The 16,075-nt window shown below is 38.5% G+C and overlaps 2 protein-coding genes across 3 annotated transcripts; one reads left to right on the top strand and one right to left on the bottom strand.

Moving 5' to 3' along the window:
* Positions 1–1,327: 1,327 nt before the first annotated feature.
* rpl9 (ribosomal protein L9) lies at positions 1,328–7,776 on the bottom strand. 2 transcript variants are annotated; one of them, XM_034859086.1, is made up of 8 exons: positions 7,697–7,721; positions 6,676–6,722; positions 6,436–6,551; positions 5,765–5,860; positions 5,425–5,557; positions 4,974–5,054; positions 3,755–3,884; positions 1,328–1,488 (listed from the first exon to the last, which is right to left on the bottom strand). In XM_034859086.1, the coding sequence occupies exons 2-7, from the start codon at positions 6,719–6,721 to the stop codon at positions 3,778–3,780; spliced, it is 579 nt and encodes a 192-aa protein (XP_034714977.1). In that variant the 5' UTR covers position 6,722; positions 7,697–7,721; the 3' UTR covers positions 1,328–1,488; positions 3,755–3,777. The 2 variants fall into 2 exon arrangements, with proteins under 2 accessions (XP_034714977.1, XP_034714971.1); XM_034859080.1 differs by lacking the exon at positions 3,755–3,884 and having other exon boundaries at positions 7,697–7,776.
* Positions 7,777–8,172: 396 nt separating this feature from the next.
* On the top strand, positions 8,173–16,018 carry lias (lipoic acid synthetase). The gene is made up of 11 exons (XM_034858884.1): positions 8,173–8,350; positions 8,608–8,783; positions 10,146–10,239; positions 10,784–10,864; positions 11,237–11,393; positions 11,526–11,583; positions 11,683–11,811; positions 12,624–12,769; positions 12,862–12,932; positions 13,031–13,142; positions 15,128–16,018. Exons 1-11 carry the CDS (start codon positions 8,267–8,269, stop codon positions 15,187–15,189), a joined length of 1,170 nt encoding a protein of 389 aa, XP_034714775.1. The 5' UTR covers positions 8,173–8,266; the 3' UTR covers positions 15,190–16,018.
* Positions 16,019–16,075: the final 57 nt, after the last annotated feature.

Raw genomic sequence — 16,075 nt, 5'->3', positions numbered from 1 at the left:
ACTATCAAACACATAAATGCCTCCAGGTTTCACTCTACAGAGATGGATGCCATAGATAACCCAAACAAAAGCGATAAAATGTGACATAAAGACATGTATCGCTGTCATGTGATTTGATTCATTCTAACAAACCTTTGGGGGTCGTTTTTGGTTACAGAGCAAAACATGTAAAATGTGAAAACTCTAACATCAATACAATTTAATCAGCATTGTATTGTCTTAGCCTAGACTAAGACCCCAGGGGACAGGAGACAGTAGGCCACCTTTTGTTGCGTAGCAGGAAACCCCTTTCCATATGTTTAATGCCAGACTTGACCTGTGGTTCTTTACATTCAGAGGAAAAAGATGGGTAAAATGGAGGACAGAGGTATGCATAATTTTCTAGGAGGAGGAGGGAGAGGCAGGGGATGACAACAAGGACAAGTTCAAGGAGGAAGAGTTGGAAGAAGAGGGCCAAGGAGGGAAGGAAGGAGAGCCATCTCTGATGAGTTCCACTTACTGACACATACACACATGCAAGTACGTGTGTACAATTAATCTTTCAGAGAACTTGATGGCTACAGCGTAATAATTAAATGTTTCAAAATGTCGCCAATCAAATACCTTTTGACTGCAACAGTGACATAAAGCTGACAGCAATGGGAGCCTTGACTTAAAACCAGAGATTATTTCTAAAATGCAAAATTCTCCTGTGGTAAAGCTGGTTTTATATTGGACGTTGGCTATTGGACATTCGAAACTTTTATTATGGAGTTTGACCTTCCAATATAAAACCAACTTTACCATGTTCTAAGACAGCCCGTCCTCGCTTGCTCCGCAGATAGCTCCAGACACGGTTCTTTACGTGATTTATATTTTGGTTGAATGGGTTGCAAAAATCAAAGAGAAATTCAATCATTTAAGCATTGTGTCCCAAATTCAAGCACCTTTCAAACCTTGAAAACACAAAGTTCAAGCACCCATACGTCCCCTGAATAAAATTAACATGGTAATGGTAAACCTCCAGAAAGTATGAAGATCCAGGTGTTAAATTATGATAGGCAAAATATATAATCAACAAATTGTAAATTATATATTTTTGAAGTCAGGACAAGTGTAAAACTGATACTTTTTTTTAAACTAAATGCGACTAGAAATGTGTGTGATAAAATATATACAAAGAATTAAACATACAAGTACATAACAAAAAAACAAATAGAAATGTTACTTCCACCCCCACCTTTGAGTTACCATTACTATTCTTGCCAAATTTATCCCTTAAGTGCCGTGTTAACTTATAACCCATGAAGCTAAAGGAATCGAATGCACAAAAAACAAACAAGACAGATGGAATTGGAAAAGTTTGTAGCTTTATTAGTCATAACAGGATGGGAAACAGCTACTCAGCATCTCGCTCCACCACAGTGGTCTTCTCGCTGACGTAGATGCCGTCCAGGAACTTCCTGATGTCCTTCTTTCTGACCGTGGTGGCCTGCTGGATCAACGCCGCTAAAAAACAGAAAAGCCTGGTGAGGGGATAGCCCTGAACACATGCAACTACCAGTGAAATGTAACAAAGTACATTTATTCAAGTATAATTTGACTTCACTATTTCTATATTATGCTAATTTAGGTCTTTACGCTACTACATTATAAAAAAATAATGCAATTTATTACCCCTGTCTGATACAAGTTTTGCTGTAGTATTCATGCGGTTTAGAAAGGACACTGGCTACAGCATCGTGGTCTGTCTCATCACTGATTGAGATTAGTCAGCAACAGTTTATTGCTGCCATCTCACCCACAGTGAAGAAGTCATTCTACCCTTCTACGACAACTCACCCGGCCACTGACCAGACAAAGCAAGTGCTTTTGGAAGGGGAAAAAATAAATAAAAATACTTCTCACCCCTATTCAGGTGACATTAGTTACTTGAGAATTCAGATCAATACCAAATATAAATCTATTAATAACTTATTTATCACAGGTTACAATTACAATTATCCAAGGAAACGTTAAAGTGATGTACTCAATACATACATTAAATTTCTGTGTTACAATACATACTCTGAAATGACTTTCTGCATTGGTACTTTTACTTTTGGTACTTCATTAAAAGTATTGTTGCCAAAATATACTTAAGCTTTTGAATGCAGGAATTGTAACAATATATATTTGTACAATGTGGTATTGCTACTTTTACTGAAGGAAAATATTAGATTACTTCTTCCACCACTGTAGATGGGTGGTTTAATTAACACATGCTTTTTATTAAAGAGGCCTGAGAGCCTGCATGACATGAGCACTATTAAAGACTGCATGCTCTAGGATGAGTCCGTACACTATTTATTTGGAAAATGCCCGAATATGACTATAACCGCAACAAGAACAAGATGTCAAACTTGCAATCGGTCCTAAAATAGCAAATGTAGGGCTGCACAATGAATCAAATTTTAATCACAATATTGACTTCCCATGATTAAATTTGCATGATCGAGCTATTTTTTTTTAAATGCGTAATTTCATAGAACTTTCCGTTTTTTTTGCAAAAAAAATCTACCGCTCCGTAAACCACTGATCACGCGCCAGTCAGAGTTGTTCCCTGCACCGAGCAGCTGAGTTTCTAGATGACAGTCACAGAGGACAGAGTAACGGGGGGAAAATTCAACAGATAGTCGTTATACTGTCCTTGGCTCTTTTTATCAGTTATTGTTGAAAAAAAGTGAAGGCGCTTCCTCAGAGATACATTTAAAAAGTCAGATAGCCAATTTTCATTTACATGTGTTGCAGCCGTATGTCTATGCAACTTCAACACAAGAATGTAGCATAATATGGCTGTGAAAGTCATTATAAATAGCCTATGTGACAATAAAAATGAGTTTCGGTTAAAATCAACAAATAATCTGATAATTAAATCGTTATCACAATACTGATCAAAATAATCGTGATTTTCATTTTGGCCGTAATTGTGGAGCCCAAAGCAAATGTGTTGAGTACAATTGCCGTTTCTCAGGCAAGTTGAGAAAAGTACCAGAACAGAACTGTCCCAATTAATCTAACGGAACAATTACAATCTGAAGATAATGAACTGTTTTTAATTGATATTTTTCAAGCAAAAACTAAATTTAAAGTTTGAGTAGGGCTGGAGCCACATATTTGTTTGATGGTAGGTTTTCGATTTTCATTTTTGGGATTTGAATATTTATTTTCCTTGCATGCAGGCCAAAGTTTGATGTGGTGTTTTGTCAGTATTAAGCTGCGAGGTAGTTCTACTGTAAGAGCCTGGTGTCATTTGCAGGCGATTTGATTAAAAGGTAAACTGTACAACCGCTAATAATGCTAGTTCTCTAGTTCTCAGGCGCTGGCTGAGCATTCATTCACAAACACGGCATTGGGCCCCACTCGTCAGACAGTCCACGAAAAATGCAGGTCTATGTATTTTGAACACCTGCAGCAAAAAATAAGTGATTCAATTTTGGAGAAAAGCAGCCAGATGTTAACATGGTGTGGACCAGAGATCAGCCTCGGCTGTCCATATCGGTGTGTGAATGTTTGATTGTTGGTCAAATTAAAAAACAATTTAAAGACATCTTAGGCTTAATTTTATAAAACACTACCCCTAGTTTTATACCATATTGCCCAGCCCTACTACCATTAAAAAACTAAGAAATAACCAAGCAATTTAAGAAAAGAGAAAAGAAAACAGACAGTGTAAGAAACGTGCAAAGTTAAAAGGAAACAAGCCACAGGGGAGGCTTTGGCGGCATTGTCTAACCTCAACGAGTGCAGATGTAACTTTTACTGAGACGATTCTTGTACTGTTCCCTTCTCAGACACGTAAATACCATCCAAGAACTTTCTGATATCCTTATTTTTGACTGTGGTGGCCTGTTGGATCAGAGCAGCTGGAACAGAGAGGTTGGGAAGATGAGCAACACATCACACGGGATTACAACAAATGTGGGGGGGGGGGGGGCACAAGGGATGAGTTTTGAAGTCAGAAAGTTGTGGCTCTATTTCACATTTGCAAGGAAATGAGGTTTCAGCTTTATTAAAATGGGTTTACATCTGCATATGAAAAGTGATATTTTTTAGATGCGTTTACTTCAATCACTGATAGTATTTTTCTTTCTTCAAATGTAGAGAATAAAAAGATATACAGATAACTGAGGTCAGTAGGTTTGCAAAGTTTTTCTGAGCTGTTCATTTCATTTTGTTAAGCCAATTTTATTTTACATTGATCTTTGCATTTTCCTGGTAAAATAATTATTCTTCAGAGCTCTAAAATAATACAAGTCACTTTTGCTTAAGTGCTCACAACTCAGCTCATATGTAACCCTGGAACAAGGCAAATTGCATGGGAACCACTGTCTTCAGTCATCTTTGCAATCAAATATCTTTTGAACAGAAATAGTGCTGCAAATAACTTAATTCTACCATATACATTTAAATTGAATTGGCTGCAGTTTTCTAAAACAAAAAACTAAGTGCACCTTAAATAATGATGAAGTACTACCTAATATGGCAGGAAAATACTAAGTGATCTATATACAGATAGATATCCTGTTGACAGGCGAGGGGACTATTCTATTATTCTATAGAATGGAAGAGGGGGCTACAATATGAAAGCAGGATTCGACAGTATTAACTACAACACCAAATGACTGACAGTACAGTAATGTCTATAGTTTTGGGTCAGAGGTACCAGCTAGTCTGCCAATCACATCACCAACAGATTTCCTAATCCATTATAAAGTATGACACCAAGCTTGTAGGAAGCTGTAATGAACTAAAGTGATTATCATTAATTGGTCACAAATCCTGCAATGAAACAACCTGCACAATCTTAGTTGAGTCTTAAGAAGCTGAATGTACAAGTTCAAACATGGTGAAGGTTATTAGGAGGTGTAGTGTTATGAATCATTCTACTGTAATGTTGTGAAAAATATAAGTGCCATGTAAAACAGCTGTAGAGAAAAAGGCAGACACTGTACCTGAGTTTGACACCAGCTCAATGTCATTACCCTCCAGCACCAGCTCGTCCTTCTGGGCAGCTGAGACAGCACAGTTAACACCTGGGGGAAAGAGACATTTGTTTTTAAAACTATTCACAATGGGATACAATTACTGTCACACATGATCAAATACAGACATCAGTACAACCGACTGCACTTCTACAGTACTCTTTCAAACCTGAGGACAAGATAAAGTGCATCATTATGTTGCCAATTCACCCACAGATGGGAGATTCTGTGCAAGGCAATTTAGAATGTTTCATTTCACAGAAAATGCTCTAGTAAACCTTATACCCCCAACCCAAAAACAGTATGTATGTAGCTTGAATGTACTCCATCTTTTATGCCACAACTTAGAAACTTGGATTTGAAAGAAAATTACAATATTCTTGAACCCCTACTATAATATTTTCAGAACTTGAAGACCCACCAGCCCTCATTCGGACACGGCGAATGTACTTCTCTCCCAAGAAGTTCCTGATCTCGACCAGAGTTCCAGTCTCCTGAATGACAACGTTGATGGGAAAATGGGCGTACACAGAACGCATTTTGTACCGGAAACCCTGCAGTCATACAAAAGAGAGACATTGAGTCTAAACATAACAGGCAAACAAAATACATTGTTCTACTAACAACCAGCCAGACAGAAGAGAATCCATACCTACAAAACATACTAATCCTACCACAGATGTTCAAGTAGTTTGCCATCGGCAGAATTAGCCTTTATCAATATCTCAAACAGCATCAGTTAAAGGTAACTGTAGTCTCACCAAAGTGACTCCCTTGATCATGTTCTGGACATGGCTGCAGATGGTGCGGACTGTGGCCAGTTCCTTCCTGTTTCCCCACCATTTATCCACACGAAGCTAAGGAAGACAGTAAAAGACTTGCATTACTTTCATTGTCGGAAAACAAAAGCAATTTGAAGACATTGCTGACATCTGGGATTTTGGTATGGCCATTTTACAAATTACTGCCATTTTATATGCAATTAATGTTCAGGGTGGGGGGCTGTCAGATGTAAAAATATTAATACGGTAGACGTAAGTTATCCATCATAGAATTGATTAAATGCATTGAGCTGCCAAGTTGAGTTATTTGTGTGCTTTGAGACAAGGGCTTCTTAATAGTGTTTTCCAACCTCCTTGTGATGTATGAGCAACATGCTACAAATGCCCTCAACAGATCTGATTAGGCTATAATAACCATCAAGATAGTATATGCAATAGAAGACAAACATATTTACATGTATCCCTGTTATGTGCCTCAGTTTGACTCTAAGATCCTTCTAAGGGGGTAATGATAAACCTAATGCCCAGCTGTATTTGAGCCTACATAGACATTGTTGTAATAATTCACTTTAATTCAGGTCAGCAATAAAAGCACTGATTTATTCTGTATTTCACATTATTTGAAGCAAACATGACTTGTTCCTCCTTACCTTCTTCTGTTTTTTGCCCAGCAGACTGAGCTCTAGGTTGATGTGGTTGAACTCCCTAACGAGTTTGCCGCGGGGCCCCTTGACCGTCACTGTTCGCCCCTTCAACCTCACCTCGACTACAAAAAAAAAAACAAGCATACAGAAGTAAGAAGCTAAACTCCACACAAATGATTTAAGAAGTTTAAATCCCAGACACTACAAGATCACCCAGATTGTGTGCAATAAACACAAGATTCTTACCATTGTCGGGGATGTCGACGGTCTGACTGCTGAGAATGGTCTTCATTCTATTAAAAAAACAGAAGCATTGTGTTTACACCCATGATCCCTTAGGACAAGGGTCTTTAATCTTTCTCTATCAAAGGGCTAGTTTAAAAAAAAAAAATCAAAAAATCAAAATAGACCTAGAGATACTTGCATTACATTTGTTTTCAAAAACACACGCTACTGTTAAAATTAACCATAAGGTTACACGTATGAAATAATTAAAGATTCATGACTATTTTTAACTTTATATGGGCCACATAGCTAGCTACATCTCTGAAAATATTCCTATTATGTACAAGAAAACATCAGTTTGCATTGCCATGGCCCACAAAGTCAGCTACCTCACTTTTAATATCGGGATAATTGTGTCTTTTGGTCAACCTATTAGCGAGCTAGATACTTGTTGAGACCACTGCCAAAGGATAACGTTAGCTACGTGACAGCAGTTAACGTTTCTTCTAAAGTTCAGACTAAGGGTGTAAAGTATCCAGTGCTGACCTGACATGTTAAACATAAACTTACGTTAATTTTATTTGTTTTACGTTATAATGTGGCCATTGTAACATGCAGTGTCTAACTGGAGCAACTCAGCACATCCTCGGTAAATTAGAACTAACTAGCTAACGAAAAACTAGCTTAAGCGGACACCAGTGTAACCCACGTATTATCACTTAATGATAGTTCTGCTACATGTAAATGGCCGTAATTAACAGCTGATACAACAAGAATACTAGCTTTTAAAACTAATATCGTTAATAACGCAATAAGGCCATGCAGATAAACAGGGTTACAACGCCAGGCCTCCGACAGACGGCGTAATCAATAGAAGAACAAAATATTGCTTAACAAATCTAAAGTAAAGGCAAATACAGCTTATAATGTGTAATACAACGTTGTACACATTTGGCTGTTCAAAATTAAGCCCACAAAATATTTAATTGACACAGATGAAGCCAGATGAAACTTAAGCCATAATCTTTTCAGCTACCCTCACCTCGCCGGTAGCAGAGGAAAGGAGGAAGGAAGGACGTCACGACGCAATTGTAGAGCACCTACGTGCTGTCATCAGGCATTACAAGACAATCTAGGAACTTCATGATCATTTTCGTAGTATATGTCTAATATATTAAACAGAAATGTAGAAAAGTGAAATCTAGTGTTGTTTTAGAATTGGGAACAAGTACCGACCGGCAGAGACGTTGTTTTATTGTCTAGATATTAACTATTAACTGTCAATGTTCTCCCAGTTAACGCTAGCTCTGTCGCATTCTTCGAGTAGGAATAACCTTTCACATGAACTTTCTAAATGTTGGGTCTTCTTGGCTTACCTTGTTAGATAAAGGTTGAATTATAAAATATATCTCCAATACTTACAAATATACAAATATACTAGTTTAGCGCATTTAACAGATGTTGGAAGCATCTATGAACGCAATGTATCTATGGGGGGAAGGAAAGTTTTTCTATCTCCCCATTGTGCGTACATTCAGTGAATGTAGCACCAGACCAAAGCAGTCGCTTGTCGAAGTTTGTTGCCAATGACAGTCGCCAGCTAGCTAAAGTCATGGCGCTGTTGAAACAAAGTTATTGTGTAGCTGGCCGTTTCTCCGCAAACCATCTGTGGCTGAGTCCCATATGCATCCCACATGTAAGTATTTCCTCTGCTCGAATATTCTCCAACTACCAAACACTGACGGTATTCAATAACGGCTACCTTCTGGTGTAAGCCCGATCACGGGCCTTAAAGTAGTTAGCTAACGTTATGTTTTGTAACTCAGCTTAAGTGACAGTAATGGCTGTTTATAATTCCCCAAAATAAGTGGCATGGTGCACCGGTTTGTAAACATTATGACATGTATGATTGTACGAAGAGACTTTGTGAAGTAGTGAGTCCTTGCTCTGCAGGTTTATACCAGCGGTCTTACAGCTGTGAAGAAATCCTCCTCAAACCGGGCAGACAGAAAGAAGGAGCTTCTTGGTGACGGCGGGCCTGATCTACAAGACTTCATTTCAGGGGAATTATCGGAGAAAAACAAGTGGGAAGAGTACAGAGGCAACCTGAAGAGAGAGAAAGGAGAGAGGTGAGACGGTAGAGATATTGCAGCAGTGTGAAAGTGTTTCAGTTTTTTGTTTCATTTGTGAGTGTATCTGAAGGGTTCAAAGACCAGATCAGACCAAGCCTTACCCTCCAGACTGTGTTGAATTGAATCCCCTGATGTCTAATAAGTGTTAAAGCTGTCATACTTTTAAGGGAAATTGTTCGAGGTGGCACGCTACCCAGGAAGATCTTCATTGTCTAGTCTGACATTTGCAGTGTGAAGTAGTAATAATAGTAATGGTTTATGTTTTACTTAAAGTGTAATCGGTTTGCTCTTTTTTTAAGAGCTGCTGCAGCTGGCCCACCTCTGCTGTAAAGCACTGCAGGACACCCTGCCTTTAACATTATGCTTGTGTGCACATTATGTGTGCATCTGTACACTAGGTATTGTTTATATTGCATTAGAGACCCAAGTCAACTTTATTGGCCAAGTATGTGTACAAATACAAAGAATGTCACTCTGGTTGTGAGGCGCTCTCAATTTACAGGAAGATAGTAATAGACACACAGTACCCGTTCAGCTACAAACTAGGACAAAAAGCTGAACAAAGATAGGTGATAAAAAATAAACAGAACTGTTATGTACATACAAGTAGGATACAAAAGATGTGTGTGTATGTTACAGATGAAGAAATGTATTCACTGATTCATCGTGGAGTACCAAATGTAGTAAACCTCACAGGCCAGCCAGTTCCTGCTTATCAGGCAAATGGGACTGGACAGTTGTATAGAAAAAACAGCTCATACTACTCTTTGCCCTTTTGAATGAACCTGAATTGTGTGCTGAGTTGCTCATAGTGTCACACTTGGATAATTGTAATCAAATTGTTAGACCAGTGAAGATTCACACCCCTAATGTATACAAACACACACATAACACATACAGTGCAACAAGGTATGTGTTCTGTAGTGGATGTGGGGTGTATCAGGGTGATGCAATCTTGTGTAAGTCATGTATTTGATTTACACTACACTTTACAGAGGATTATGTATAGGATTATATGATAGTTAGTGGGCTGACTGAGCAGCAATTAGCAATTATTTCTGTTTCCTCACTTTGAAGTTTTACTGCTGTATTTAAAAGGGCAAAGCAAATCACAGTATGATAAGAACTTACTATGGTAGCTGTCCCATTTTAATATTTAATTTTGGGCGATGTTGCATTTTCTTCAATAGGACATCTTTATGGTTATAAATGGAGAATATTTCTGAATCCTTTATCTATATAAATATATTTTTTCCTGTTGAATTTTCACAAAAGCTACAGTGGCATACATAATAAAAGATTGTATCCACATCCTCTAGACCCACAGTGGGGAATGACTGCTATTTTCTTTTGTGACAGGCTGCGCCTTCCCCCATGGCTCAAGACGGAGATCCCCATTGGAAAAAACTACAACAGGCTGAAGAACACTCTGAGAGACCTGAACCTGCATACAGTGAGTTGTGTAAAACAGGTGAAAAGTTAAAGGAATAGTCTCTGCAAGCGAGTGAAGAAAAGCAGACGCTTCAAAAATGACGAGAGGCGTTGACAATAAAAATGTTTAGTTCCACCTGTACCCTTTAATGTAAGGGTCACAACTAATCCATTCAATGTTATTTTATTTGTTATTTTTTTCTAAACTAATTTTAGTTATACTTATCAGAGCTTAAATAGAACATGCAATGGGGAGACAAAAAAGTTATGGTAATTTGTATGAAAGAAGAGGATTTTCATTCTATTATTTTTTACATTGTTTATGAAAACACAATAGTTGTTAGCTTGTATTTGATTTTGAATGATGGCATTTTGAAACCAACATGCAAAAGAAATACTTGCTTCAACTACGTATATCCTTCAAATACATGGGCTTAAGTGATACAGTGAGTTCTACCTTGAAACTACTACTAATATGTCTGATAATACATCTGACACTGAAGACAAGTCCAAAAAACATGTCAGTCAGTTCTTGTGCCTTTATAAGACTGTCTGTTTTTTCTCAGGTGTGTGAGGAGGCCAGGTGTCCTAATATTGGGGAATGCTGGGGAGGAGGAGAGTACGCCACAGCCACAGCCACCATCATGGTAATCCTCCTGGCACACTATGACTGAATTTTACTGACCATTCTAGAAAAGCACACTTTTTTTGGGAGACAAAAAGGCACTTTGATATTATCTCTGTGCACTGTAAATATGTACGTGTCCAGATTTTCCAAACAATAAAACATCATATGTATTGCTGTAGGAAGTGCTTCCAGTTTCACATAATTTAATCAATAAATGAAAAATCCATAACCCACATGTTTAATAAAACTATACCTGCTGCTTGTTTATTAGTAACATATCACAACAGATATCTGTAGAGATTGTTTGCTCTAGTCCTATGACATACAAATGACTACGTTTTTATTTATTCATTTATTGTATTTTTTTTCTCCCTGCTCTCTTTATATGTAGCTGATGGGAGACACGTGTACCCGTGGGTGCAGGTTCTGCTCCATAAAGACCGCCCGTCAACCTCCACCTCTTGACCCAGACGAGCCCTACAACACAGCCAAGGCTATCGCTGCCTGGGGACTGGACTATGTTGTTCTCACCTCAGTCGACAGAGATGGTAATGGCTTCTTAACTCTACCTAATTCTTCCCACGTGTGACTTTAAACCATTTAAAATGTTTCCAAAAAATTTTAATATACACAAATTCTAAATAACCAACCAAGAGTTTTGTGTCCCCCCACCCCTACAGATATTGCTGATGGAGGGGCAGAGCACTTTGCTAAAACGGTCTCCAATCTAAAAGAAAGGTACAGTATAATCTACTATTGCTTTTGGATTCATTGGCTGTTTGCATCTTGATATCTGTGCAAAATAACAAACAAGCACTCTTGTCATCCTCATTTTAGGGACTCTAAGATCCTGGTTGAATGTCTGACCCCTGATTTTCGTGGCGACCTCGCAGCAGTAGAGAAGATCGCCCTGTCAGGGTTGGATGTGTACGCCCACAATGTAGAGACAGTGCGAGAGCTGCAAAGGTACTGACTGAGCCTGAACACTGCATCTGTATTTTACCAGCTGTTACTATATTGGCTGTAATTCTTTTATAAGATAATGAATGCAAGGCTAGAAGCCTAGCATGGAATCTCTGTTTCAACATTTAGAAAAGCCTGTAGGCTTTGACTTCATCAACTCTTCAGTCTCATATTAGTGTCTTCTGACCAGCCACCAAGCCATATCAGAATATCACTGTTTTTGAATAATGATATTGTCTCTTGTAAAGGCATCATTATAAAATGGCGGAAAACAAACCTTATATCTCTTGCACTAAAGTAAAATGTGTTTGCAGGGAAATGCAATAGCCCTGTAAAATGTGTCATGTTAAGCTGCTGTATAGCAAAGTTTAAAAGTCACCAATCACATGTTCTAATGTAAAAACAAACTTTACACCTTGTATCCATAAACGCACAAACTAACTGATATACAGTCTGGTTTATTCCCTAAAATGCTGTATGTAGTGTGTGTAGTTGTTTTAGCGTAATTGTTTTACCTTTCTTGGTTTCAACTCTGCCACAAGAGGAAAGCCAGTTAGTCATAGACAGGAGGACAGTAAACACACACACTGACCAGCAGGAGGAAAATCGCAGGCAGGGTTTTACATTTATATAATACTTAATTCACACATTATGCACATTTCCTTCAGGGCAGCATTTAAGGCTCACACATCAGAGCCACTTCTTGTTTTATTGTTTATGGTAATCTGTGTACACATTTTAAGTATGGGGGTTTACTGTATTTACCTTTTTTGATAATTTCAACCAGGGTGTCTTTCTGTCCCATCTGTTTGCAGATTTGTGCGTGACCCTAGAGCAAACTTTGACCAGTCTCTGAGTGTCCTGAAGCACGCTAAAAAGGTCAAACCAACTGGGCTCACTAAGACTTCCATCATGCTGGGACTGGGCGAGACTGACCAACAGATACTCAACACCTTGACAGGTGTATACACATACGTATATTTCCAGAAAAAATATATATTTGACACAAAGTACAACAATTTCCTGACCACACTGTTCTGGTTGATGTTGCAGAGTTGCGAGAGGCAGGAGTGGACTGTCTAACACTGGGCCAGTACATGCAACCCACTAAACGGCACTTAAAGGTAACACATTACACTTTATGCAGTATTTCCACATGTTCTAAGAAAAATGCACATTTGATAAGTGATTGCACACTGTGATAATGTGTCTTTGGGTCTAGGTGGAGGAATATGTCACTCCAGAGAGGTTTTCCCACTGGGAGAAAGTTGGGAACGATATGGGATTCATTTACACAGCAAGTGGACCACTGGTGCGATCCTCCTACAAAGCAGGTGAGAAACACACCCTGCACACTTTTAACATGCACAAGTTATGAATGGCCCAATTTATCCCGGTAACATAGAGGGCAACTTTATTTTATTCTACATTTACAGAATATTCAGATTCAACTGAAACTCATTAAAAGTGAATCGGTGAATAAAGAGTGCAACAGCAGCATTAAGAGTCAATTCACCCAAGTTGGAACAAAATATATTTTTGAGATATCTGCCTCCGAGACATAATACAATGTACAGTGGGGTTCAAAAGTTTTGGCACCCCAGATAAGAAATAAAAATTGTATTAATGTGCATAAAGAAGCCAAGAAAAGATGCCAAAAGGCATCAAATGACAGATTAGACATTTGTATTATGTGTTGGAGCCATTTCCTTGGTTGACCAGCATGTGATCCTGGAGAGGTACAAGTTTATTTAAATGTGGCCTAATTGGGTCAGCTGTGTTGCGCACAGCAAGGTCACAGTTTTTTGACGTGGTTAAGTGTGGTTGAGCATGGTTTAAGTGAAGGATAAGGATTAAAAGAAGACCAGTTATTATGTTTGATTACTTTTGTTTTTACTTTAAAATAAACGGATTGTCATATCCAATGTAAGTTAGAAACTTGTGGACAAGTAACTCACTGACATTTCTTATTGACTTACTGACAATTTCCGACCAAACAAACAAACAAATGTGCGCCAACATTATGTATTACAAAAAGTTAGATTTTACTACATCATTTACACTTTCAAAATAACAGAAAACAAAAAAATGGCATCTGCAGAAGTTTGGGAACCCTGCAGAGTTAATACCTTGTACTGCCCCCCTTTTAAAAAAACGGAAAACGGAAAACAATCTCGTTATGTGTTTGCATTTGATGCGTTTATAGATGGATACCGGAAAATAAAATACGGGTGAATACGTCTCAATTTTACAATGTTTTTTTTTTGTGTGACTCCTGCGAGCTTGACGGTCAGCAGAGGGCGCCCATGCTGTTGGCCGTCAGGACAGAAGTCCCTGACAAGTCCCTGCTCAGCACACAACCTCCGCACACTCCTCTCAGAAAACTAGCATATTCGTCTAAAAACATTTTTACGCTCGTCTCGTTGATGACTTCCGGGTATGCAGCATACAAACGCTTAACACAGTTACAGACTACTTACGATAGCTTCCGGGTCACGAAAAAAATACTTAGCTTTCCAAAGGGGGCGGTGCATGCTATGAACTCTGCAGAGTGCCCAAACCTTTGCAGACGCATATGTCTAATCTGTCCTTTGATGCCTTTTGGAGATTTTTTCCATCTTTTCTTGGCTACTTTATGCATATTATCAACATTTTTACGTGGGGTGGCCAAACTTTCGAACCCCACTGTATGTGAAAACAGGTTTGTTTCTACTGAAAATTGACAATTGAAAATTCAGCAGCAGTAACATCTTTTCAAAAATAATGATCAACTAGTAGTAATGAAAACTGTTCAGTGAGGTCTGTGGTCTATCCAGAGTCCTTTTTTCTACTTTGAGCTTTGACATCTAAAAACATCAACCGTTAAATTGCTAATTATTTGTGGCTATGAATTAAGTGTGAGAATATGCACTTTTGTAAGTTGGGTGAACTGACCCTTTAAGTTTTTATGCAGTGATCACAACTCTGTACCGGCTATAACCGCACTGAGCAAGTTTGCCAGATTGGGTATCGGATCTGTAGTTCGAATGAGACATAATGGGACAATTCAGCTTCCAATCTGTAGGGGCACCAAGGCGGGAAAAGTTACATAGTTTTGCTCACAATCATGTGAAACCACATTAGTCATATGACAGGTTTTGGTCACTGCTTACATCTAGCCAGTGCTTTATTGCCACAGTGTACATTAATATATATCATACAAATTAACAGAAAATATCCTAGAAACCATAATGGACAGCAAGGTAAATGCATTTCTTCATGTAGTTCACATGGGTCAGACACAATATATATTTTTCTAATCTGTCTTTTCTCTTTACAGGTGAGTTCTTCCTGAAGAATCTACTGAAGAAGAGAAAAGCAGAAGTCACTGTCGCAGAATGAAAAGCACCAAACTAGCAGCTTCTAGGGGCTTTCTCCCTTTAGTCTTGTCCCTACTGTACCTATAAGTACATACAATGTTGGTGACAAAATAAGCGTTTACTCCTGCCGTACCATATTGCATCATTGTAAGCTGTAGCAGAATAAAGACTTATCCCAAACTTAATATGTAACATGTTAACAACCTGGGGTCACACAAGGGCAGGTAGCTTTACGTGAGAGTACAGAAGTGACATTAGCAAGATACGTACAAGGACCATTCTGTTCCTTATCAAACACGTTCTCCACCTTTCGCCTGCGACAACCCAAAGGTCTAACGTTTTAGCAAGAGGACATCAAAGAGAACAAGCAGCAGCACAAGGCCTGCAGATATGTAGATAAACTACAGACTCTGTCCACACACCCCTGCCACAGGAGAAATCACAACCTATAGCAGTAACTGTAAATTGCTGTCTCTGCACCTCAGGGGCCCCTGAATCAAATCCACCGTGAACTCTCTCCCCTCAGGGGCCCTGGACTTCAGGTAGAGAGGCTGATCTTTTACCACAAGCTCTTTGATGTCTGCTGCTTCAGGACTGATTTAATTAAGTTTAAGGGGTTATTTTTGATCAATGGGTTCTTGCAGTGGCTTAAATTTCAAACATCTATGGTTGCGGAAGACTTGTAACACTGTTGTATTTACATTAGAAAACACAGCTTAAGCCCAAGTTGACCTTTTGTTTGGTACAGAGGTGTGTAAAGAGGTACTTTTGATATCTTTAGCAGATAAAAAGCCAATTTGGGCCCAAAGTCCTTCCTAATGTAAATAGATTTTAACTTTACACTTGTACAAGAAGAATGTTTATTTTGCACATTATTGTTTAGACAAAACAAAAATGTACATTTATAT

This window comes from Etheostoma cragini, chromosome 2 (genome assembly GCF_013103735.1).
Source record: "Etheostoma cragini isolate CJK2018 chromosome 2, CSU_Ecrag_1.0, whole genome shotgun sequence".
NCBI classification, from domain to species: domain Eukaryota; kingdom Metazoa; phylum Chordata; class Actinopteri; order Perciformes; family Percidae; genus Etheostoma; species Etheostoma cragini.
This window is presented reverse-complemented; position numbering and strand designations above follow the sequence as displayed.